This window comes from Accipiter gentilis, chromosome 23 (assembly GCF_929443795.1).
Source record: "Accipiter gentilis chromosome 23, bAccGen1.1, whole genome shotgun sequence".
In the NCBI taxonomy this organism is placed as follows: Eukaryota; Metazoa; Chordata; class Aves; order Accipitriformes; family Accipitridae; genus Astur; species Astur gentilis.
Window position 1 is genome coordinate 5,458,563 of NC_064902.1, and position 25,534 is coordinate 5,484,096.

Here is a 25,534-nt window from a genome sequence, read left to right on the forward strand (position 1 = left end):
GTCCTAACAGAGCTCCTTCCTTGCAATCTGCATGGTCCTCAGAAGCCTTCTGTAAATGTCAGGGCAGGGAGAAAAATCATCAGCCATGTTCAGAGATGAGCCTGTTTGACCAAGTCAGGCTAACCAATTCTTTGTGCTCCAGACTGCACAGCAATGCAGTGCAAGTCACTGAGCTCCTGGCACGCAGTAACATGAAGCTAGTTATGGATGGTGTCCCATCTCACATCACAAGACTGAAAACATACAAGCCCTGGGACAGAACTGCAGCCACATAGGCACGTGCTCTCCCACAAATCCCACCAAAAAGGCTCAAGTTAATAACCAGGTACTAAAATTTACAGAACTCTGTTGAGTCAAAAGCTCAGAAAAGCAGTCACAGTCCCTCCCTCACAAAAGCCTGGAAGTTTTCCTTGGACATTCCTTCCTGCACACAGGGCACATGGGATCACATGGAGAAAACATTTATATCCAGGACTCTCCTGGGAGCCAAGCCAGCTGCCAGGGGACTCCACCTCGAGTGCAAGACAGCATACTGAGCTGATCACACAGGGCTGTTGCCTCTGGAGTTGTGTTTCGAGACAAGGAAGGACACAGGCAGCAGAACTCTTTTTGGGTCACCACAACCCTCAGCTGCATGCTGTATGAGAGCAGCTTGACAGCTGGCACAAGCCAACATAAAAGATACTTTTGGTACAAGGGCAGGTCAGAACTGGAATGAATTAATTATTCTTGGCTCCTAAGTAAGCACTATTACCCAAAGGTATCAATATATATTTTAATGTCGCTATTTTCCCTCTCTTGCTGCTGGAGAAATGGAGGTACCGAGCTATTTAATAAGTAATGCCCAGTTTAAGACAAGTAATGCCCAGGCATGGGGGAAAACCAGATGTCCACCCCCTTAGTCTCCAGTCTCTTGTAGCAGCCAGGACAGTAGCAGGGAAGGTAAATGGCACTGCATTGGACTGGTAGCGCAACCCTGCTGCAGGGTGCTGTCTCTACAACCCCTACTGCTCTACCATGAATTTCTTATAGGATCTCATGTCACTGTCAACTCATAAACATCAAACACAGCCCTAGGACAGTGTCTCTGTCACTTCTTTGGCTATCTGATTTTCAACCTTAAAAAAAGAAGTCATGAAAACCACAGAAAGAGGATTTAAATGAACTAAAAGGAGTGAAAGCCAAGAGTGGAATGCCATGTCCATCCACACTTACCCGACATGCCCTGCTTGGAGATCTGACGGTCATAGATCTTCTTCTCAAGGGTATAATCAGAAACCAGTCTGTAAATGTGGCACGGCTTCTTCTGCCCATAGCGGTACACTCGGCACACAGCCTGGGCGTCATGGCACGGGTTCCAAGAAGCGTCAAACACCACCACTCTGTTTGCTCCAATGAGGTTGACACCCAAACACCCAGCACTGGAAATTAAAGGCAAATTTCAAATTGCTGCCTTGGCCAATTTTCAAAGCTTCTAGAAAGGGACAGCCATCATGGCCAAGAATGCACGAGGTGTCTATGGGAAGTCCCTCCAGTCATACAGGCAACTTCAAACCCATGTTTGGTTTCCAAGACTGTTGTAAGTTGTTGCAGAGGACTAAGGCTAAAATCCTACACCCCTAGGGAATTCAGAAACAGATGGCACTATCATCCCATAAAGTCTTGAGAGCGTGTTACAAAGAAAGTTAAGAACTGAAAACCCATATGCATACAGAGCATCAGTGCGAGTCCTCCACTGTGCCTTTCTGCTCCAGCCAACTTACCGTGTGGACAAAAGGAAGAGCCAAACAGAGGTGTTGCTGGGGTCATTGAACTGGTTAATCAGTCGCTCCCTTTCCGAGGCAGAGGTGCTGCCATCCAGTCCTGAGAAGGAAATTAAGGACATATTTAAAAGCTCAGTATGTTTGGGGGCATCCCATCAAAACAAAACCATTTCCCAAACACTGAGCTTTGGCACTGGATCCCAACCAATTCTAGCTCTTCCTCAAGCCATGCACTCCAGGACCTCAATGGGACCACTCTGTACCTCTAATTTGCCCAGCCAGGCAGGTGCAATGCAGCCAGCCAGGTTGGGATTTGTTCAACTGAAAGATAAACAAAATATTACTCAAGCTTGGCAAGGCCAAGACTGGGAGTGCTACAACACACCTAGCCCATTAAGGCTCCATATTAGGCAAAACAGACAGCAAGCAAGAGCAGCAGGCACAAAGGCCTCACATGCTGGAAGCTTGAGGAACAATAAGAAAGCAAAATTGTGAAAGCCTTTGGAAAAACCCCATAGGCTGGATCTGATCATAGAGGGTACTGGTCTAAAGGAGTGCAGGGGGGGTGTCATGTCTCTGTTCCTGAGCAGCAGCTTGCTTTTGGCAGCTCTGTAAAAATCGGGAACACCATATCCACCACTCCTCTCAGCCCTGGCCTGTAAAGTAGCCACACAAAGCAACAACCCATGCCAGAACAAGATTTAAAGCTGGGGAAGAGGGGAGGAGGAGGAATTCACAGCCCAGAGCTAGTGAAAGCATTCCACAGTGATTCTGGTTTGGGAAGCAAGATCTAGAAAACAGCCAAACAGGAAGCAGAAAGTATCTTTTACAACTCAAAAAAGCACTAGTGTGTGAGATGTCAAAGATGTCTAACATCTTCTGAGTAAGATGTCAAAAAAGAAGATTTAGAAATCATCAGTTAGTTGCTATCAAACTGACACTGTCTTCCCAAGCAACTAAAGTAAGAACAATCTGAAGGAGACTTCATCAGAAGAATGCTTCAGAACAGCGTTTTCACTCCCAGGGACAACTACAAGAAGATGGTGGGCGACTTTCAGGAATTAGTCCGTCACAGTGGATCAAACAGTGTCACACCAAATTGAGGAGGATTGGCTGCACTCACTGTAATAGTTGATGTTTCGGACCCAGTTGTGAACTCCTCCATCTGAGCCTGGAGGACTCGGCATTGGTCTCTTTGCCAAAAACTCTTCAATGACGGATAACGTGGACAAGCTCTGGCTGCAAAACCAAGATCTCTGTTCAGGAGAAAGCCCCCACAGCTGCAAAAGTGGAGTATCAGAACTCTTCCCAAACCATAACAGCACTGACGGTTGTCAAACCCTGTTTGTGGCAGCACACCTCTCACTAGTAAACTTGATGGTGGCAGAAGTATAAAATCCATGGAGGAAAACCAGGATCTAATACAACAAAGGAGAAAAGGGGAACTGCCACACCACTGACCCTGCTAACAACCTCCTAATACCAGGAGGGGTTCAGCTACTCCAGCATTTAGTGACTGTAGGATCAGCTGTTGATACTTTGCTTACCTGAAGACCAAGATCTTGTCTCCAAGCTTCACACTTTCCTCAATTAGGTGGAACAGTAACACCATCTTGGGTGAGTTCTCCAAGACTCCCGTCTGGTAATTACACAAGATGTCTTTGGCCTACCGAGAAACGGGAGACTATTACAGGTGGAGTTGTTCATTCCCTGTTTAGTTCAACAATCCTGTCTCAAGGTGAGAGAAATAAGTCATTGCAGAGAGGTTATATACATCCAGCCAGGTCGAGGTGACAATGTTAGTCCCAACTACTGCTGCTGCTGCCTCCTCCCATTCCAGAAGCTCCAAATGGCAAACTTCTTGGAGTATGGATGAATGAGCATCATCTTAACCTCTCATGACTCTCTATCTCAAGACCTCTCCTTCAGCCCACTAGATGTATCACCATCTTATCTGGATTAAACTTCACCCTAACACCTTTTTTAGAATAACAAAGTCCACAGCCTTTTTGGTCAGATGAAAACAATGGTATAAGAGTGCTGCCTACCCCTACCCAGCACCATGCAGACATGCTTATCAAGATGCTCTGTGGTAGGCAAAGTGTAAGAGAAATCCCCAACTCTTAGAAGAGGCTTTTCTTTGCTCTGATTCAGAAAACTGCCCTAACAAAAAGAGGTACAGTCTTTCAAAGTAAGTATCTAGCCTATGTTTATCATAACTCACCAAATGAAGAGTTTTCCGGCAGTGGTACTCACCCACTCATAAGTAACGACCTGATTTGCTCTCTCCTGAAAAGGGTTGAAGCCAACGCTCTGGAGGAACTTGCTATTGGTAGCTTCTCCAACTGGTGATGCCAATGCATTACTCTCTGTTTTGACTTTAATTCCCTGAGGCTGGCAGCGGGAATTAGTACTTGCTGTGCCAAGGTCATCCACATCCAAATCCTGCTCATTTGCCAGATTCTCCTTTTGCAGAGCTTCATACAACACATCTGGATGATTCCAGATCTGAAGGGGTAAGAAAAGAAAGCAGTTAGGCCTGTGCTGGCCTGCTGCTTGCCAATGATTGTGGACTGAAAGCCCCCACAGCTACTCAAAGGGAAGAACTAATATTTTGATCACCTCTTCACCATTCCCACATGGAACTGTATGGCACTGCAGAGAAAACCAGTCTGACTGCATTAAGGTAGTGAAAACAGAAGACGTAACTGCCATCACACAAAGTATAAACCATCTTAACCAAGGCTCTCCTGACTTTAAAACTGCCCAATTCTTTCCTTGAGAACAAAACAGAAGGCCGCTGTGCACCCCACACAGCACAAATACAAAGGAAGTTGCTTGTTTGCATAGCAGCAGGTAAGTGGTTAAGGTATCAGCCCAGTACTGCTTCAGCTGATGGCTGCAGGTTTCTTGCACAAATCTGAAAAAGAAATTTAACACCCCTGCACCCCAGTTCTGGAAGTGGGGATAACAATTCTGCTGGCCCATTGCAGAGCACTCTGGGGAGAGAAGATGTGCCTGGCCAACCACACTTTTACCTTCTGTTTCAACTCATATTCCCACCTTTTCCTTACATACTAGAATATGTCTTTCCATCTCCTGCCAAAACCTACCTTACAACAGACACAGAAAGCTTTGAGTGGGTTCAGTCCCAGCCAGCCACTGTTGCCTGCATCTCGGAACCGGTTCATGAACTCCGTATAAAGGGCCCGCTGTATCTTTGATAGACGTACCAAAATGACATGTTCTTCCTTAGATGGGAGCTGAACCTTCAGCACATTGTGGCCTCGCCTGTGGAGGAAATAGAGAGAGATAAATAGAGAGAAGGGAATTTCCAAATCTGATCTCTCTGGGGCTGCCTGTAGGGTAAGATTTTGACTTCTTGCCCGCCTGGCTGCAGGGAGAAAGACCTCTAGTTGCATGCTTCTCTAAAGCACAACACTTCCGAGATAGTCTCCCTGCAGCCAAATACCAACTGTAAGCACAGTTATAGAGATCTCAAATGTTACAATCTTCTAGTACAGGTCACAGGGTTAAGAGGGTGATGAAAGTTCTGTTTTCCACGGCAGTTGAAAAATAGAAGACAGACCTAAGGTCTCTTTTTAGCTCTGCATTGACTAATACACTCCATCCTAGACATTGGTCCAGCATCTTAGAACCCTCATCTGAGAAACAAAGCTGATTTGTTTCCAGAGTGGTGGAGACACTGTCGCTTTCCATAACTGAGGGTTCATGAAACACTTTCAGATCCTTGGGTAGAGGATGTCAAAAAGTGCACATCCAAATTAATTATTAAGACATCAAGATAAACCTGAGGTCACTCTGGTGAAGTTAGAGGTTTTCTCCATTATCAGTCTGTGGTACCAAAGCAAACCAACTTTACTTCTACCCCCAAGGCAAAACAGAGCCATAAGGACCATTTTGCAGTTGACAGATTGAGCAAGATAGAGATTCTGAGAGAAATATGGAGCTGCTAACCTAAGAATCTCCTCGGTGGTCTTCTATGTAAGCCTAAAATCCTCCCACAAAGACAGATAAGGTACCTGTTTAAAACTCAAGCCTAAGAAGCTGGAACGATGGGATTCAACAAGGCTCAGTGCTGGGTCCTGCACTTGGGTCATAACAACCCCATGCAGTGCTACAGGCTTGGGGGAGAGTGGCTGGAAAGCTGCCTGGTGGAAAAGGACCTGGGGCTGCTGGTTGACAGATGGCTGAATATGAGCCAGCAGTGTGCCCAGGTGGCCAAGAAGGCCAATAGCATCCTGGCTTGTATCAGAAAGCATGGCCAGCAGGACTAGGGAAGTGATTGTTCCCCTGTACTTGGCACTGCTGAGGCTGTACCTCAAATACTGTGTTTGGTTTTGGGCCCCTCACTACAAGACAGACATTGAGGTACTGGAGCACATCCAAAGAAGAGCAACGAAGCTGGTGAAAGTTCTAGAGCACAGGTCCTATGAGGAGCAGCTGAAGGAACTGAGGCTGTTCGGTCTGGAGAAAAAGGCTGAGGGGAGACCTTATTGCTCTTCACAACTACCTGAAAGGAGATTGTAGTGAGGTAGGTGGTGTTCTCTTTTCCCAGGACAAGAGGAAACAGCCTCTAGTTGCACCAGGGGAGGTTTAGATTGGATATTAGGAAAAATTTCTTCACCAAAAAGGTTGTCAAACATTGGAACAGACTATCCAGGGAAGTGGTTGAGTCACCATCCCTGGAGGTATTTAAAAGATGTGTAGATGTGACATTTAGGGACCTGGTTTAACGGTGGACTTGGTAGTGTTAGGTTAACGGTTGGACTCGATGATCTTAAGGGTCTTTTCCAACGTAAATGATTCTATGATTCTGTAAGGCAGCAAGATTAGTTCTAAATGATTCTATGATTCTGTAAGGCAGCAAGATTAGTTCTACTGCATAAACTCAGCAAACAAGCAGGTTAATTTGGGATGAAGGAGCTGTTTGCATAGACTACACCATTAAGAACTCCTTGTGGACTCACCGCTGCACAAAGCCTTCCAACAGGCTATGCAGGACATGACTGCGATACCTCATGAGACGGACATCTTGAGGGGTGCTGTCAATACACTGCCCATTCAGGATAGGGCGCTCAAACATGTTGCTGAATTCCTGCCGTGAGCCTAGAAAGTCAGGTCGGACAAAGTCTACCATGCACCAATACTCAATGAGGTTGTTCTGGAGGGGGTAGCCAGTCAGCACCACCCGCCGGCGGGAGCGGATGTTCTTCAGGGCCTGCGAAGTGCTGGCATGGCAGTTCTTTATCCGGTGTCCCTCATCACAAATAACCACATCTGGGCCAGGGCGAGACAAAGCTTTCTCAATCCCTGAGGACAAGGAACATTAAGTGTTAGTTAGAGATGAATAAGACAAAGTTCTGGTTTTATATGGTCACCAACTTCACAAAAAGAGGGGTAGTTCTGAAAGAAAAAAAGCAGTATTCATGGGTGGCAGAGAGCAAGGCTGATTCAGGAAATAAAAGGTGACTAGACACTAGCTTCGATTTAGCATAATGTGGTAATGACCAGACATGACTGTCCCTTGATTTCTGCTCAATGACCTGGCATTGCATCAAGTTGGGTGTCTTGCATCAGATCAGACTGGCAAATCTCACACAGACAAATCCCCAAGTTCAGTGTACTGACTTCTATGCTTACTTGCAGCTATTGCAAGAAATGAAAGACTCAACCAAAGCTCAACAACCTTCTGTCTCCACAGACACAATCCTGCCCAGCAAAGTTTGATCAAGTCAGGGATGCTCAAAGCAAGTTATAGGTTGTTTCCCTGTGCTGCCAGAGTTGATAGCCAGCTAGACAACAGGATCACGCTCTCTCTCTCTAGGACTGGCCTCCCACCTTTCAGAAGCTCTTGCTGCCGGTCTTCCTCATCCAAGTCAATAATGACAGGGCCAGTTTGTTTCTTTGTTTTCTTCTTCCTGCCAGTGGCAAAGGACTTCTTCAGTGAGAGGAGACGGTACATTTCATATCCCATAAGCAGCACACCACCTTCTATGACCCAGTCATTCACCACCTTTGCACGCGCAGCTGTTGTCCTGCAAAACAAACAGACAAACAAACAAATAAACCAACCAGCCAAATAAACTGTAAGCTTTCTCTCCAGTTTCTGTTTGAACCACTGGATTGGAGTCTGCAGAGAAAAAAGACACGTTCAATTAATTAAAGCACTTTCTCGCATCAAACCAGAGAGAGGAATATAATGAAATTGCTTTAGGAGACAATCTGGTACAGAGGAAAAGAAAAAAAGCCTTTTAGGTGTCATGGGTAGCAGGCTTGAGAATGACAAATCCTTACAGGAACTGAGCTGTAGAAGTTTGTAATGTACAAAAGCATATCAAACTCGAGAGCATCTTTTTTAAAGAGTTGTTGAGGACACTGCCTCTGCAAAAACCATTTTCAGAATGAGCTGCTAACATACGTGGTTGTAATCATCTAGTCATTTATACCTTATTGTTGTCTCTTCCAATGCTACTGTCCCTCAATTATTCCTTCCCTGCTAGCCTGCTCAGTATTGGTTCAGATCAAGACGTTGTCCTCACTCAATCCTCCCAGAGCACACTAGATCCCATCCAATAGTAAACACACGGCTGGAGCAGATTCAAAGTATGTTCCACCCAGAAGGTGAAGATCTCCACAGATAAGTGTATGAACACAGGTGGTGAACTGAGAGTTCCCTAGGATCACTATGCTGTCCTGATCCATACAAACAAAAAATGACCCAGAAAGAAGCAGAGATCCACGAGTCAAGAATACACTCCACGCCACGCTGTAACTGCAATCACTGATCTCTCCTTTCTGGAGAAGGAGGTTTTGTATAACTTGCCAGAATCCCTCAAGGACAACACAATTCACAAAAAGTCACAGTGTCAGGTAGAGGAATCCCTAAGTGTGTGAAAAATCTCAGGAAAAAAAACCAAGCCACATTTAAAATATGAGAAACACGTGGTATAGGGGGCATATGCCTCAGGAATCCCAGGACTCTGACAGCACTAGCAGTGTACCACCAGAAACAAGCCATGGCACTTCTGCTCCTCTCTGCAGAAGTAGCTATGGAAGAACAGAAAGGCCTGTTAGCAGTGTAAGAAAGAAGTACAAGATATAAATATTTAATGAAAGAGACAGTAAATCTCTCACAGGTACCCAAATCCTCCCCTTAAGACAGCATCCGCAACAAATGCAGAGTGGGAAAGATCTGGGAGTCGAGGGCATAGAATTAGCCCATACTAAACAGACTGCAACAGCAATTCTGAAAACAGTTCCATAAGATGCAGTCCAAGAGCTCAAAAGGCTTTTACTGACACCTACTTGTGTTCATCATTCAGGATGTGGACTTTGAAGGTGCGGGGCTGGACCTCTTTGGAGTTATAATCAGCAGGAAGGTTTTCAGGTGCTGGAAGCCACATGTTGAATTCTGCTAGCCAGTTTTGGAGCGTATTCACCTGAAAAAGTTAGCCATAGAAGGATTAAGAACCTAGTTGAGTCACTCAGGATTTTAAAAGCAAAAATGAGAATAGGAAATGACACCCAGCTGTGCCCAGACAGAAGGAGCAGACCACAGCAGGCAAACTCAGGGACACAGGGAATGAAAGAGGGAGAAGAGCAGCAAGGGTATGATAGAGCTTGATGTAAGACAGGACACTAACCAATATTCTCTACACAAAGAAAGAAGCAGTGTAAGGAAGCCCCTCAGCCAGCCCTTCATGTGGCTACTTACAGGTACAATGGCAAGAACAGTCTTTGCTTCCGTGTGCCGAAAAAGTACATCCAAGAAAGAGATGACCTGTATGGTCTTGCCCAGGCCCATGCTATGTGCTAAAATACACCCAAACCCACTGCTGGTTTTAAATCTTTCCAAGGACTCGACCAAGTTGTCATATAGGAATCGGATCCCACCAATCTAGACAGAAAAGTAGATAAGGTATTAGAATGGTGGAGAAAAACCAAGATCAGTATATATTTACAGAGTGGCAAGCACAGTAAGATTGCATAAACCATGAAGATATGAAGGGGGTGTTTCAAGTTCACTACAGTACTCTAGTCTAGGGAAGGCTCAGAAAGTCAGTGTTTTTAGGTACTCATGAAACTTCCTGAGAATATAACAATAAATCAAAATTCATTTGTAGCCAGAGAATTTGAATTGGGGTCAATTAGTTTGTTTATAAATATAATTTTATTTTTAAAATGTTCATTTAAATATACAAAGGTCTGATGATAACAATAGCTGAAATAATAGATAGCCCTGGCCTTCCTTTAATTTGTCCTTACCAATTTCACTGTCCACAACAGCTGCCACCACCACAACCAGGCTGGTCACAGAGCTCACCAAAGAAGTTCTGCTGAGATTACAAGGCAGGCTTGCCTGAATTCATTGCATTTTCAAGGATAACAAAACCTACCTGATGAGGTTTTACTGCATGTGCAAGCTGGGGAGCCAGGAAAATGTCCTCCTCGTTTGGTGGATGATTGATGTTGACAATGACTTGCCCCAGAGCATCTGACTTATTTAAGGCATCATTCACATGAGAGCCACTGCTCTCTTCACTGCCATCCTCCTCCCCTTCATTGCCAGAATCACTGCTGTCCACAATTTGGAGGGCATCATCCTCTCCTGAACTCAGCTCAATCACTTCTGTAAAGTAATCAAAACAGGAGAGAATAAGGGCAAAAGTTAACTTGACATCAAGGTTTATTATGCATTTAAAAAAAAAAAAAAGTCAGGAAAACAAGGCTACCACCTTTTGCAACTCCACACTGGCCTAATGACCCATTCTGAACAAGCAGGCGCAATCCGGGCACACATCAGGCCCCTCAGACCAGTTTATAAAAGCATGAGTTTCCCTGAGTTTCCCCATGTTTCAAGAGAACACTAATTTGGGCTTCCAAACAGAACATGAGACAGTTTCTGTAAGTGTTTTATGTTCTCCTCCCTATGTCCTCTTAATTCCCAAACCAAGATATGTATTTTAACTGTTGATACAATGTCGAAGGACCACCAAGGAAATCAGGCTGAAGTACTCTACTGGAGTGGTATAAAGAAGTCAGGTTAGATCCATTTGGGACAAGGGACACAAAATCCACTTTAAATTGTAGATCAGAATACTTAGATGCTCATTTTATACACAGCAGATGACACCACATCTCATGTAAGCATTCTTCAGCAGAGCACCAAGCAAAATTAAGTGCATTTATAAACCAGAAATAAATACAAGTTCTCAAGAGTGCCTGATAGGCCATTTTTTAAATGTCAGTTTAGGAGTCAAAGGCCAGAAGTGGCCATATATTTGGAAACCAATAGGCTTACAAAAATCTGAAGTGATTCACTACTGGAGCATCTGACTAGATGAAAACAGGAGACTTGTGGCTAAATAAACAGCATATTGTGAGAAGACCAGGCTGAAGCAATTGGTCACTTACCATCTTTAATACTATTTTTTCCTTTAGCATCATCTTCACTGCCACTGCTGGTACTATCTAGGCAAATCACTTCTTCAGCCAGGACCTGAGGGGGGAGCTGAGTAGCCTCTGCTGTTCTGAAAACGATGTCCTCTACAAACATAAATTACAAACAATAAGTAATTCATAATAATGGGGAAGGAGACAAAACTGTTCGGAAGCCAGACAGTATTTCCTTCCACTTTTGCTCCAGTAACTTAGCTCTGGAATTTTCCATAACAGACTCTCACTGTCTACAATACTGCTATGACTCAGCTTCCTGGGTCACAATCTCCTCCTTTCTCAATATGCCGAAACAATAGCCCATTGCACCCTCTCTATTGCATGCCCTGGCTGGGGCACACTGACCATGCAACATGCTGAAGTCCCTTTTTTAATTTATTCTTTTTTTTTGGAGGGGGTCTCGGAAGTAAAAGCTGGTTTTCAACCAGCAGAGAAAGTACCAACTGCTGAAGGGATGATAACTGCCCTTTGTTAGTAGGGACACTGTAATAATTACATCCCACATACCATAAACAACTTTTGCTGATCAAGACCATTTGTTTGTATGTTTAAGTACTGCCATGGGGGGGAGAGAGGATAGCTAACAGGGCCAAATAAGCACCACTGCAATGACGCAGCAAGCAATGATGTTCTTCCGGGGCTGCAACCTACTCTGCAACAAGTGTTTTAAATAGCTCTTACTCCTTTCCTTCTATGCAAAAATGTTTTGAACACTTGCACTTAAGGGAGAATATATATTTTCTCAAGAGGCAAAGTCAACTCAAGAACTCCTTGCCCCAACACAACTTCCAGCTGCACTTCTCTGCCCTTTACACCAGTCTGAGAGGCTGTGCCATAAACTAGATCATTGAAATGATCCAGGTTAGAATGCAAGATGACATATTCGCTGGAAGACAAGGGTGATGCTTAACCATTTATACTGCCTGCTATTTCACTGCTTGCTGAAACATGCAAGACAGGACAAGGTTACATCACGACCATATGTGCACCCAGTCTGTTGTTCCACTATCCTTCTTACCAGACCCATACATTACCAGATCATTCACAGTACATATATGATCTGGACAAAGGACATGGTATTTCTGTCAAGTCTGTTGGTTTAAGCTTCCATACCAGTTGGAAAGACAAGAGAGACCTGTTCCAGCATCCCGCTTACACACAATTGACTTGTCAAAATATCTTCCACAAAAGTTACTTGCCACCTTTCAGCATGCAGCCACAGCATCTTGATTCAGAACTAGCCCAGAAGTGGAACTGACTACACTGAACCAACAAGTGGTTTGGAACAGCCATTTCAAGAGTTTACACTTGAAAGTCCAAATGCAGCATAGAATCATAGATTAGTTTGGGTTGGAAGGGACCTTTAAAGGTTATCCAGTCCAACCCCCCTGCCATGAGCAGTGACATCTTCAACTACATCAGGTTGCTGAAAGCCCCATCCAACCTGACCTTAATGTTTTCGGGGATGGGGCATCTACAACCTCTCCAGCAACCTGTTCCATTGTTTCACCACCCTCATCGTAAAAAATTTCTTCCTTATGTCCAGTCTGAATCTACCCTCTTTTAGTTTAAAACCATTACCCCTTGTCCTATCACGGACAAGCATAGCACTTCTTCATTCAGCTTCTATCCTTAAAAATCTTGCTTCAGGTGGCATCTCCCGCTGCTTACCAGGAAGAAACTCTAGGGGTACAGTTGGTATAGTGGCTGGATAATCCTTCCGCTGCTGCTCTAGCCGTTTCCTTCTTTCCAACTCTTCCTGCTGGGCTGCTTTTGTCACGGCTTCCAGTTGGTCCTCACGCAACAGCTTTCTGAACACAGGAGCAGAGAAACATGATTTGGTTACACTCAATTTCTTTCAAAAACGTGAATGCCTGTACACCTGGCTCAAAAGATGACTGACAAGCTCCAGGTAGTCTGTCAGCTACACTGACTAGGAACATCATCGCCAAAAGCTATAGACAAATTCTACAGCTATTTCAAGACTGTGTTTCCCAACTACAAGTAACACTACTATTAGCAAGGAAAAGACAATGGTTTGACAGAAGCTAAATAATGAAAGGAGGAAAAACGTGAGCGGGTAAGTATATACTTAAACTAGGTTATCATAGACTAATTCTTCTATCTGAAAGGATGTTATTTATTACTATGCAGTTTATAAACAGAAATGCACAAAGTCACACAAAGAAGATGTATGGGAAGAAAAGGCATCAATTCGCCCACAGAAAGTCTTCACCCTGATTCTCGTCTGAAATAGCATTTTCAGGAACTAGAACCTCTAATGGCTTTAGCAATTGTTTCAAAGGATGCTCTCAAAGCACCTTACCTGTATGGGTAATTTTCATTACTTCCAAAAGTTGCTTTCCCCCCTCTTCAGTTTCACATGTGCAGCCCTGAAAATGAATGCTCTTTTGCCAGAGGAGAGGTGCAGTACAAGCAGTGGTAAAATCCAGCTCCCTCAAACTAGCCTTTAAATCCACCCAGCTCCACACTGCAGGGACATCTCCTCCATCCTAATGAGGCCTCAGTTTCCAAGGCCTACTCAACGCTCATTCCTTCAGCTTTAAGTAAATCAATCTGCACAAGCTTAAATGGGAACTAAGGACCACCAGCATGTTACACACAGGGCAAAAGAGCCACTTGCTGACACAAGAGTTCCTGCTCCATTATGACTCCTCTGAGTATTTTAGATGCCCTTGAACACAATTTCACAGTGAATTACCACCTCATAACTTGCCCCAGAATATATGTGCTTACATAATCAAGTAATACAGCTTTATAAAATTCAGGTGAAATTGATTTCCAACATTTCAGTCACCAGTCACAGCATCAGCATTCCTGCCAACAAGTACCCAGGATAGCAGAGGGAAGGACTATATTTTAGGCTGTTTGCAATAGGATCCTCATCAGCAGATATCTGAAACTGGATGTTTACTTAATGGTGGCACTGTTTTTCAACTACATTTCTTAAAGGCCAGCAGCAAATACATAATTTTTTCAAGATATTCCATAACCAAATATTCACTCTTCTGAAATGCCAAACAAGTTTGCACCCACATGCAGTACTCCAGTCTGAGATCATACTACTCCCACTGGTGAAATCCTAGGGTTTTGGAAAAGAAAAGCCATCTGGTTTGCCAGCAGTGGCAAAATGTAGCTCAAAAGCAAAGTCCAGAGATTCCATTTTTACCCAAAGGCTATACAGGACTCTAGCTTCTTCTATCCTGCTGCTGCTTACCTTATGTTCCTCCGCATGTGAGACGGTTTCTGAGCCCTCTTCTTTTTGGTGTCCTCAGAGGCCAGGCTCTTGTGCTGGTTCTGCAAAAGTCGCTCTGCCCGCTCACTCTGAGATGAGGTAGTTGAAGTAGAGCGCTGCCATTCTCCATCCTCTGCATGTTCAACATGGTCACCGCTGAACACAGCTTCCTGGGGTTGGTCTGAAAAGACAAGGAGGTAATGACATGAGAAAAATTCTGCCAAGCTGGCAGCTGGCTTTTACATGAGCATTCATCAGGATTTGAGCTGAATGGGAACCAACAATCCCTGTTCTCACGCGTTTGCAAGCATGTTTCTCTGAGGGTCAAAACTGGGGTCCTTTCTGACAGCCACTCAAAGAGTATTAAAAAGTTTTACAGTGAAGGGTCTGTTCCCAGTGAAAGCCAAGACTAACACCACTCAACACAGCCCAAAAGTATCCTGACAAGAAAACAAGGCAAAATTATTTCAGTCCATGTAGAGCACTTACTGCCCCTAAGGACCTGTTTTCCTACAGGGGCCCGATAAGCTCTGATTAAAATAAGGAACTCAAATCTCTTTTTCTTTGTTTCACATCATTCAAGTGGGGCAGAAATTTCCATTTATACGACACCTCTGTAACCACCTTCCAAGTTAACAGAACATACCACGCGAGAGGTTATCTGGTTCAAGCACTGGGCCATGGCTTAGCAGGCAGCTCAGTGGTTTTATCACCAGGCTCCACTCTCACGATTTAAATGGTACACGGCAATATTCTTTCTATATTATAAATCACACGCATTCCTTTTTCTCTTCATTCTCCTATTTTCAGACTTCCATTAGTGACTGATTTCAGTCTTAAAGCACTATGTGAAATGACACCTTGTTCTATGTGACATTTTGCTCTTCAGCAGGCTGCTAGTGACCAAGCTAATGGTTGTAGAGCACAGAAAGGAAACATTTCTGTTCAAAAGCTTCCCTAGAAGTAAACTGATTCTGACAAGCCTTGTAATAGCTTCTTTGAAGCATCTTGTTCCCTTGTGTCAGTCAAACAGATACCCTGAACCTCATCTCATAATCAGCTTTCTTGCTTATACTGTGTATCTGAGCTAATGACTGAAGTGACACTTGGACAGAACTTTGAAGAAAAGAAGGAAAGAAGACATGAGTGCAGAAGAATGTGGCAGATGAAGTAATACAGAACCGACCAGCATCACATTGTGACTCCACGGGACCTGAAGACAAAGCGAATCCCTTCGCAAAAAGCTGGGAGCTTAAATGAAGGATGCTTTAGTACAGCTTGTTGTATGTACAGGTACCTCTACAGCTGCCACATTAATATGCCTACTAAACTAACCTTACCACTAGCATCACCTCTTAAAATCAAGATGACAAGAACTAGATTCACACTGTGGTCAAAAGCACCAACTTTGCAAGCTTCCTCTCCAGACATCCCATCAGACCTGTCCCAGCATTTGCTCAAAGTCTCTGTGGGAATCCATTTAGGACTTCAGGGCTCACCCCACCTTGGACCAATACCAGCAGCAGCCCAAACATTTCAGTGGACATCAGTGCCAGCCAGTCCTACACATACTGGAAAAACACGTATCCACAACTTATGGGATGAAATGGATCTCATGATGAATGCAAGAAAGAGTTATGTTGCATGTGAAGATAAAAGCAAAGGGTTTCGCTGCTACAATCATGGCAGTTATCCTACCACAGCCAAAGTCCTGGTGCCCTGTCCTCCCACCACGCCTCCTTAAACTTACAAGCACAGATATGCATCACATTCACTTGCAGACAGAGAACTGTGCTGGGAATAAACCCAGTTTCCCAGGCTTCCCAGACAACAGCTCTGCTATTTGAGCTACAGACACATTTTAGTCACATCACCTGCAGTTCTTCAGCACTGTTTCCTTCCCCCCACCCCTCTCGCCTCCTGGTTATATAACTAGATCAAAAGATTGGATGAAATAGGGCAAAGGGAAGCGGGGAGGCTGCACACGTGATCACATGCTCCGGGATGAGTCATTAAAGCAGCGACTGACTATCCGGGAGACCAAACACTGCCATGGTTACACTGCTGCCATCTCACCCTGGGCCCAGGGGACCTTGACAAGGCACCAGAGAGCACAAAGTCAAGCTTGTTTGGAAGAGGAAGCACTTCTCTCCCCACAGCCCAGCAATTACCCGCGTCACCTCCTTTGGCAGCGACTCTGCCACCCGCACTGTGCTGGGAAAGGGTGCCTTCAGGACGAGGGTGATGCTAACAAAATCCAAAGGCTCAGCAGTCCAAAGTTGAGGCCATTAAGTGTCTCCTCTATATGGTTTTGTATTTGTTGTGCTATCCCTACATAGACTCATTCCACCTCTGCATTTTACCTTTTCTTTCTTAATAGTATGTAATACAAGCCCTGGTGAAACCTACACACAGCTGGATCAGACAGGCTTTTTTTAATAATATAATTCTCATCTGACCAGGAGCCTAAAGCCCAAAATCTGGTGATAAATTTGGTCCTGCACTGAGTACAGGCCCTCATCCGTGACAGCCATGTCTGCTCAGGCTGGTGTTTGTCCTGCCAATACAAGTTCTGAGGTGAGGAACACAATCTGTGCCTCAGCCCACATTCCTGACGCATACGCATCTAGACACTGAGATCTCTTCCACACTAGCGACAGTACCAAACATCAGACTGATTCAGCTGCAGTGGGATTCAGAGGACAGCCGGCTTCCCGAGGCTGGTCCTGCCCTTGCCACTACAATGAATAAAGCTGCTTTTCACAAAGCTTAACTAACACAATGATAAAATCACAGGTTTAACCATGCAACAGCTCCCACCACACCTGTGACATGAGCTGGCAGTTACTAGCAGGAATTGTTTTGTTGCTGTTTTGTATTAAACTCCTGATTGTGGAGACAGCCTAAATCTTACCACATATGAAAAGCGAGGATCCCCACTGCAGCCATGTGGCTGCGCTCCAGCATGGTGAGCTCCAAGCTGTGTAACTGGGACCCACACTGGGACAGAAACACATTGAGAAACAATAACTACACGCACAAAAACCCATTTTGTACAAGAACAGGTTTAGTCTTTGAGTTGGAGGGAGTGTGGGAACAGCCTCGTTGAACAGGTCCCATCAGGTGATCAATGGAATAATTCCTGCCCCAATTTTGCCAAACCTACATCTACAACAGAAATGCAATTATGGTTTTGTAACAGGAGCTCAACATGCCACTCTGACATGGCTATACAAGTAGCTTTTTACACAACACAAAAATTCATCAGCCATATTTGCATGTTGATAACTGCCTGATCATGCTTAAGCTGTTAGCGCACTCTAGGAAGACCTGGGCAGTTAATCCGCATTGCTTCAATGAGAAAAGCATTGCCACCACCCCATGGGTAACAACCCAGCACAGCCCCGCACAGCGCGATCAGCCACATATGTCCAAGCGCAGCTGGGCGAAAGAGCAGGCCCAAGTCTGCTCAGCAAAAGACAACCACGGGTCAGTTGTGGTCGCCGACAAAGATGTAAACCCATCCCATGCTTACACACTGTGGGCATTGAGAATCAGCTGGAACACCAACTGCCGGATTCACACCAGCTCTGCCGCATGTTTTGCACTGTGCCCACCAGAAGAGGCACCAGCTCTACAAAGAGGGTTTCCTGAGGGTAGTGGCGATAGCATCAATGCAGCCAGTGAGCCTGTCAAGAAGCTGCTCCTTCAGGTGGGTTACAGCTCTCTGAGAGGTCCCCAGGCAGTTGCCCCCGGTGCTTGGTTACAGACACCTGCACACACCCAGGCACTCCATCCTGCAAGGTACCTGGAATGCCAAGAGGGGCAAGACTATCCTTTCTCACGCACTTCAGAGATTTAAATGTGCCCGCACCGTCAAGACCCAATAGACCTGACTACAACATGGCTCTGGTTTGTGCTGCAGACCAGGGGCTGCCAGTTTTCTTCGCTCAGTAAGCAGCAGCAATCACTGCCCCCAGCTGTACATACAAGCAGGGGGAAGCGTTTGGCTTCTTGCCCAACACTTGCGTATTACAGTTTAGAAGGCTCCGGAAGTAAAAGAGTTGTGGCTGCTCTGTATAACTCTGCTTCAGATGCTCCCTATGTGCTGTGACTGTCAGAGCTGCCCCTAAACACTGCACACAGGTATGATTCATGATGCATAACATAGCAAAAGTTTTGTCCCACATTTGGGCACTTCCTATTGCACCCAAGCTTACTAAATTCACGTCATCACTTCCTTCTTGCAGAATACTCTCCAACTTTCCTTAAAACAGCATGGGATACAGCCTGAAGAATATTGCCTAGCATCATTGATTCAGCAGTGACTTGCTCTCGACACATACAGCCTGCTCTACAAAGAGGCTCAGGTCACTGTGAAATGTCGTGAAACAGCAGGTACATTTTTTTGAGGCATGAGATTTCTGTAACTAAGGCAGTCTTCTCCTGACATTGAGGTGTGTGAGAAACAGTGTTATAGCTGCATCCAATCTCCACGCTCCAAGGCAAACCTCAGTAAGTCCAAGTGTCTGTGCACACACAAGTAAACACTCACAGCTCTGCTCTAGCAACAGTCCAACACTCCTAGGAGTACAGAAATTGGCACTCAGGATAAGACCTAAAGGTCCCCTACCTGAGGCTGCGGCACAAGAAGGTCCAAGAGACCCCCTCAGTAGACAAAACACTGTGCAAGGTGGTTACTTCCTTGTCTCCTGAGTTACTAGCTAGCTAACGCATCTAACTAGGGGTACACCCTCTGCCTGGGAGGCCAACTTCTCTGCCAGGGTTAACACCAGTGATTCTTGGGAAGGCATACCACTAAAAAACAGACACTTGTTTATTTCTAAAATCATTTCACTACAGAAACTCAGGATACCAAATAGCACTCTTTTGCTTAGTCTTTGGGCATTATTTCCTACCCTAAGGACAGGGATGTGCACGCATGGTGAGGAAGGCAGCTGCCTGCAGAGCAGCAAGCAGTTAATTCTTGCTTTCGGAGCTGTCCTGGTTTCAGCTGGGATAGAGTTAATTTTCCTTCTAGTAGCTGGTATAGTGTTGTGTTTTGTATTTAGCATGAGAAGAATGTTGATAACACACTGATGTTTTCAGTTGTTGCTAAGCAGTGTTTATCCTAAATCAAGGATTTTTCAGCTTCTCATGCCCAGCCAGCAAGAAGGCTGGAGGGGCACAAGAAGATGGGAGGGGACACAGTCAGGACAGCTGACCCAGACTGGCCAGAGGGGTATTCCATACCATGTGACGACATGCCCAGTATATAAACTGGGGGGAGGTGGCCTGGGGGGGATTGCTGCTCGGGAACTAACTGGGCATTGGTCAGCGAGTGGTGAGCAATTGCATTGTGCATCACTTGTTTTGTATATTCAAATTCTTTTATTGTTATTATTGTCATTATTTTCTTTCTTTCTGTCCTATTAAATTGTTCTTATCTCAACCCATGAAGTATTTTTCCCGATTCTCTCCCCCATCCCACTGGGTGGGGGGAAATGAGTGCGCAGCTGCATGGTGCTTGGTTGTTGACTGGGATTAAACCACGACAGGAGCTCTCTTTTGTCCTGAACAAAGAACAAGGAGCAGTTAAATATTATTGCAGGCATGCTGGGAACTTCCAAGCAGTTTGCGGGCAATAGCTTGTCAGAGACTAGCTAGTACTAGCTAGTACTACTACAGCCAGTACTGAGCTGTCAAAGCAAGAATGGGAGGAGCACTGAGGGATAGCACAAGAAAGACTAATTGCACAGCTCCAGCTGCAACACTCACAGTCACTGACACACTGAACTACAACTGTGCCGAAGGCTAGAGAAGTGACTCTGCAGAGCAAGCCTGACTGCAAAGGCACCGTCAGGCTCGAAGATATTCTTTGGGGTTATGTGATGTTTTCCCAGTGCACTGGGCACTGGAGAGGTGTGCAGGTGATGCCAGAGTTCAACTGTACTTGGCACCTGAAGAACTGCAGTTCTTTAAGTGCAGCACAGCAATCACCTCAGAGGCTGGCAACAGCCAGAGTGCTCTAGCTCATCCTGTATTCAGCTGTGGAATATAAATTAAATATTTTCAGAATATTCTTTCTTTGTATGCAACTGCTGCAGCTGTTGCATCTATGCGATGCAAGAAGGGAGGAGAGGTGTCTGCACAGAGCACCCTCTCATAGAGGCGGCATTACAAAAATCCTTGAGCACCCCAAGGCTGGAGCCAGGAAATTCCTTGTGAAACCCCTCAAGGAGGGTGTAGGCGAAAGGGGGAAGCTCAGACTCCCTTCCTGCAGGCCCTACCTGTTGCAACATCCAGGAGAGCCACAAAGCCCCGCTGCCAGGGCTTGACACACATCAGCGCCTGGCTCCTTCCTCCCCAAGCACCAGCAAAGCCACCCCACAGGGTGGACAGAGGGGGACACAGCCCCTCCAGGGACTCAGGGCCGTAGCTACCCCCTGCAGCCGCTACCAGGGCAGCTAATTAGCAACAAGACTTTGTTCTCCTCGGAAAATAATCGGGCTCAGTCTTCGATGGCAGGACGCCCCTCCCAGCCACAACTGCTTAACAAAGCCCTAATTATGTAAGCATTATATAAGCCGGCACACCTACCCCCCCGCGCCGGCCGCGCCGCAGCACCCGCTTGGCCGAGCTCCCCGCCAGCACGCCGGGACCCAGCGTGCCAGGCGCCTCTTGGGCCTCTCCAGCCGCGAGCAGCCGCCCACTCGCTGACAACACGAGAGCCAGCGCCGAGCCGGCATCGGCTTTTTGTCTACACCGGGGGTTTCTCGCACACGTGGGGTACTCCTGCGCTTGTCTGGGTGGCCCTCGTGGATGTCCTCTCCTCACTAGCGCCACGGCCGCGAGGAGCTCCCAGGCCAGGCGTGCAGCACCCCGGCCAAGAGGGCAGCCACGCTGTGTGCCTCAGGCAGCGGGACCTGCGGCCCCCAGCCCCTCGCTGCATGCTGTCCCCGCTCGACTGGCTGAACGTAGCCTACTGATCAGAAGAATGACCAATTTCCACCACTGCTTTCACCCCAGCTCTGCTGCTGGCTGCAATGGTTGGTGTCCTGCTGAGTCACAGCCACGCTGCTGCGAGACACAAAGGCATCTTTCGGGCTGAGCCTGCCCAGCCCCAGAGCTTGCCTGCTCTCAAGGGAAGCTCCCCTCGCCTGTCAAACGGCACGTACATCAGCTCTAACATCTTCATTCCCATTGCTGATTTATCTAGGAGTTAACCACCTCAGGTCTGTCGTTCATACTTGTCACCGCAACCAGAGACAGAGACTGTCATATTGGTATAACAAATAGCTCTGCTTGAAGTCTGAGTAACACATTTTTCATTTCTCTAGGTATCTGTAAAGCAATCAGTCACTGTGAGTTCAAGACACCTACGTGAAATCTGCAGATTGCTGGTGAGAAATGGCAGGCTGCCTCCATCCCCAGCCCAGGACCTGAGGACGGAGGGGAGAAACATGAAATGAGCTCTGAAGAAAACACCACCAGCATAGGCTCTGCGGGCCAGGGCACGGGGAGGGAGTCAGACCAGGAACACACAAAAGCCAAACTCATCTCCAGCCTCCTTCTTGGGCAGGAAGTAAGTCCCAATCGATGGAAAACTTTAAAAGATAAATTATAAGGCAGCACTGCTTTTCTTTTTTTTCCCTCAGAGATCTTTCAGCATTATCAGTTACTGATGAGGTTATGCTGCGGAATAAAGCTCCTTTCCTGGCCTGAAGGAACCCTTCAGGAACAAAAGGCAGCAGGATTGAAGGGCAGGAGCAAGGAAGATACCACCCAAAAACCAAAGAGAAAGGAAGCAGCCAAGAAGTGCCGAGAGGCAAACTGGAACATCAAACAGCCAACTTCGGTGACAGGCAATATATCTTCTAACCCTGGGATTATGCAAGCAGAACCAGGCCCCAAATACCCAAGAGCTCTTGTTCTGGCCGGGCCTCAACACTGCGGACGCCGAGACCTGGGTTACATAAACACCAAAGAGCACTTATATAACCGTTGTATGGCACAGGCCTGCAGCCACCGGCACCTCGCGCCACCGGAGCGCGGCAGGTACCCGCTGCGGCCAGCCCCACGCCGGGGCGGCTGTGCCCAGCCCCGCCGGGACCTCGCTCCCGTCCCTGCACAAGCCCCCCGAATGCAGCCCAGAAGGGCTGCATTTCCCTCTCACGGGCACCACGGAGGAAAGGTTGATGGTTACTCCAGAGCGCTGGGCAATCTCGTGCCCGTTTCCAGCTCTGATACACTCAAAGGAGGGTTCTGAAATTTCAAATCAAACATTTTCATAGTGCTTTGAGATGGCAAGAACTGGAAAAAGGCAGAATGCTGCTACTTGGCATCCCTCTTCTAGATATACAATCAAAATTACTTTTCCCAATAAAAGTCCTCAAACCTAAGCCCCCCCACACACTGACACTGTGGGCATTAGTCAAGACCAGGAAACAAAGCCAGGAAATGCACCCGTGAAGGTAGCGAGTGAAGCAGGGATGGGTTACATGTGTCCTTTAGCTGGGGGTGTGCGAGAGCAACCAAGTTACATAAAACTGCTGCACTGGAGTCAGGAAGTGTTTCAGCCTCAAGTGCTGGGAAGTTTTCAACGAGCAGTGCGCAGGAGGGAACTGAAACCTCCCCTTTCTGGTTATCCCTGTTAACTAGTAACCCAAAACATAGTTTTCCAGCCAGATTACAAAAATTACCATAGGGATCTAAACCACAAGTAACCAGATCTAACAATCAGACCTTATTTATTTTCACAATAGTACAAAACTTTTTTTTAAAAAAAAAAAAAACAAACCAAAAAAAACTACTCTGTTCCATTAAGGTGGATAAATATTGATTTAGGTTAACGAAGATAAATTTCACCTCCCAACTTCAGAAAACAGATGCCTATGGGGGCTTGACATGTTCCCAGCACAGTGAATCCAGCTGGCTGCTACCATGACTCTTCTAGGGATAAATTTCAGGGACTAAGAAAAGAGGACGAGTAGGGGAGCAAGCATTCTGCATTATGCAATGATTACATAAGCATTAGTTTACACTAGGTAGCTGAGAGTTGTGGTATTAGCTTTACACCAGGATACCCTCAGAGCAGCAAGAAATAATAAAGAAGGGATTATTGCTGCCACACGCTTCCAAGGCCACCAAAATGGCAAACAAACAACAAGCACGAGCTGAACTTTGATCTCTGCCTCAAGCCCTCACCATAGCTTTGTTCAGGACCTGATAACAGGGAGGGGGGAGAAGACAGCTGATACTCCTAATTTAAAAGAGCAGCATGGGAAATAATCCCAGTGTAAAGCATCCTTCAGCATCCGAGTGCTCCTTTGTTGTTGCTCATGATGGCAACAGTATAAGAGAGGAGAGATTTCAGAATTATAATACCTGGCATTTGCACTCTAGTTCAGTGTCAAAGGAGCTCACAAGCACGATATGGTCCTCACAGTAACCTGTGAAACACCCTCCTGTTCATCACGCAGAGGAGGAAACTAAGGCAAAGAAATCAGGTAGGCATCAGTGCTAAGTAACTCCCAAGTTGCTGGCTTGCTGTCCTATGCTCCAACCAACAGGCTCTCTTTCCTCTCCTCAAATATAATTTCCTACTTGGAAAACCAAAACATAGTTGTGGATATTTTTTTTTTAGAACTGTAACAAAGCACAGAACTTCAGCTGCATTCCCTTTTTCTGCTTCAGTCTCTTAAGTAATTTCAGAAGAATTTTTAAGGACTCTGTTTAATGAGGGAGGCATCATTTGGGAGAAAAATGCAAATTGTTGAGTTTGAGCCTGTGTGCCACCGCATTCCACTGGCACTTCTGCCATCAAGTGCAGCCAGAAAAGTGACCGAGAGCACTGGAGAAAGCTAATAGGACCAGGATGAAACACCATCACTCAAAGAACAATCTGTTTCTAGTTTTCCTTTTCAAAATATTGGTGCTGCTTTGTGTGCTGCTAAAGGAGTTTGACAAAGGGCAGCAAAGTTGTTCATGGTAATTAGACTCACACAAATTGAAGCCACAATGTAACAAGGACACTCCCATCCAAAAAAATGTAACACCCCAAAAGCTCAGCCCATTACAGCCTGGAAAAAAGACAAGCACTGGCTCCTTCAGAAGGTTGCTAAAATTACAGCTACCTCTATGGTAAAAAAAGAAGCATGTGTGTATATGGGGAAGAAACAGGGCTCTTCAAATAAGAGACAATTTTCTTGCAGGACAGCTGCCTCTTTTCAAACAGGGGATAGGTAGTGTACTGCAACAAACCTTGATTTACTAGCTGGTGGGTGCTACCATAAAAATAACTAAAATCCTCTCTAACTCTCCAGAAACATTTTTAAATAATAAACAGATAGCACAGCACCGCATATACAAGCACTTGCTACTTTGAACACACTAAAGAAGTGTTCAGGCACCTAGACTGAGAAAAAGCCATGTAAACCAGAGGGAAAAAGAAATACTGATCAGTGGTTGAAACAAGGGCAGGGAAGAACATGATGCCTCAGTTTTGCCCCAGACTCACTCTGTGACCTTGTGCAGTTTTATCGTCTTCTCTGGGGACAAGGCAGTTATGGAAAAGTGGGACAGAGATCCTCCTGGATCCACCAGCCGGAGCACAACCACATTAGACCAGTTACAAATGCTTCCTCAAACAGAGATAATTTCCCCACTGGTAGAGCAGACTGTGATAAACCTTGCCCCAGACTTTATAACTTGACGAGCAATGCTGTACAAGGAAGAGCTCATTTGCACTCTCTCTCTCTTACATTTGTACAAGTGACCCCAAAATATCTTTCCACCCAAAATTTTTGGAGGGCCTCTAACCTTGCATTCTCCCTCCATATATGACCTACAGTCTCATTTCCAAAAGCATCTTCCCCTCCCCTGTCTTCTCTTTTTATACCTATTATCTAGACTGAGTTACATAAGCCACTTGTATCACCCAGATTCCTCATTTATCCAAACTCATTTTGTGTCGTAATTCCTTTCTCTTCTCAGTTCACACTCTTCCAGAATTAGCTTCTTTGTCCTGCCACCA

General features: G+C 45.7%; 1 protein-coding gene across 4 annotated transcripts in view; it reads right to left on the minus strand.

Moving 5' to 3' along the window:
- The window catches only part of RAD54L2 (RAD54 like 2), a 69,646-nt gene that overhangs the window by 6,237 nt on the left and 37,875 nt on the right, over positions 1–25,534 (minus strand). For all 4 annotated transcript variants that reach the window (XM_049826995.1, XM_049826993.1, XM_049826992.1 and 1 more), the window contains 14 exons: positions 14,482–14,680; positions 12,915–13,054; positions 11,202–11,333; positions 10,184–10,416; positions 9,502–9,684; positions 9,093–9,226; positions 7,626–7,822; positions 6,755–7,097; positions 4,877–5,054; positions 4,020–4,271; positions 3,311–3,429; positions 2,887–3,002; positions 1,764–1,863; positions 1,216–1,421 (listed from right to left, as the gene is read on the minus strand). In XM_049826995.1, the coding sequence (XP_049682952.1) occupies positions 1,216–1,421; positions 1,764–1,863; positions 2,887–3,002; positions 3,311–3,429; positions 4,020–4,271; positions 4,877–5,054; positions 6,755–7,097; positions 7,626–7,822; positions 9,093–9,226; positions 9,502–9,684; positions 10,184–10,416; positions 11,202–11,333; positions 12,915–13,054; positions 14,482–14,680 (2,532 nt within the window). The remainder of the gene's footprint in view (positions 1–1,215; positions 1,422–1,763; positions 1,864–2,886; positions 3,003–3,310; positions 3,430–4,019; positions 4,272–4,876; positions 5,055–6,754; positions 7,098–7,625; positions 7,823–9,092; positions 9,227–9,501; positions 9,685–10,183; positions 10,417–11,201; positions 11,334–12,914; positions 13,055–14,481; positions 14,681–25,534) is intronic.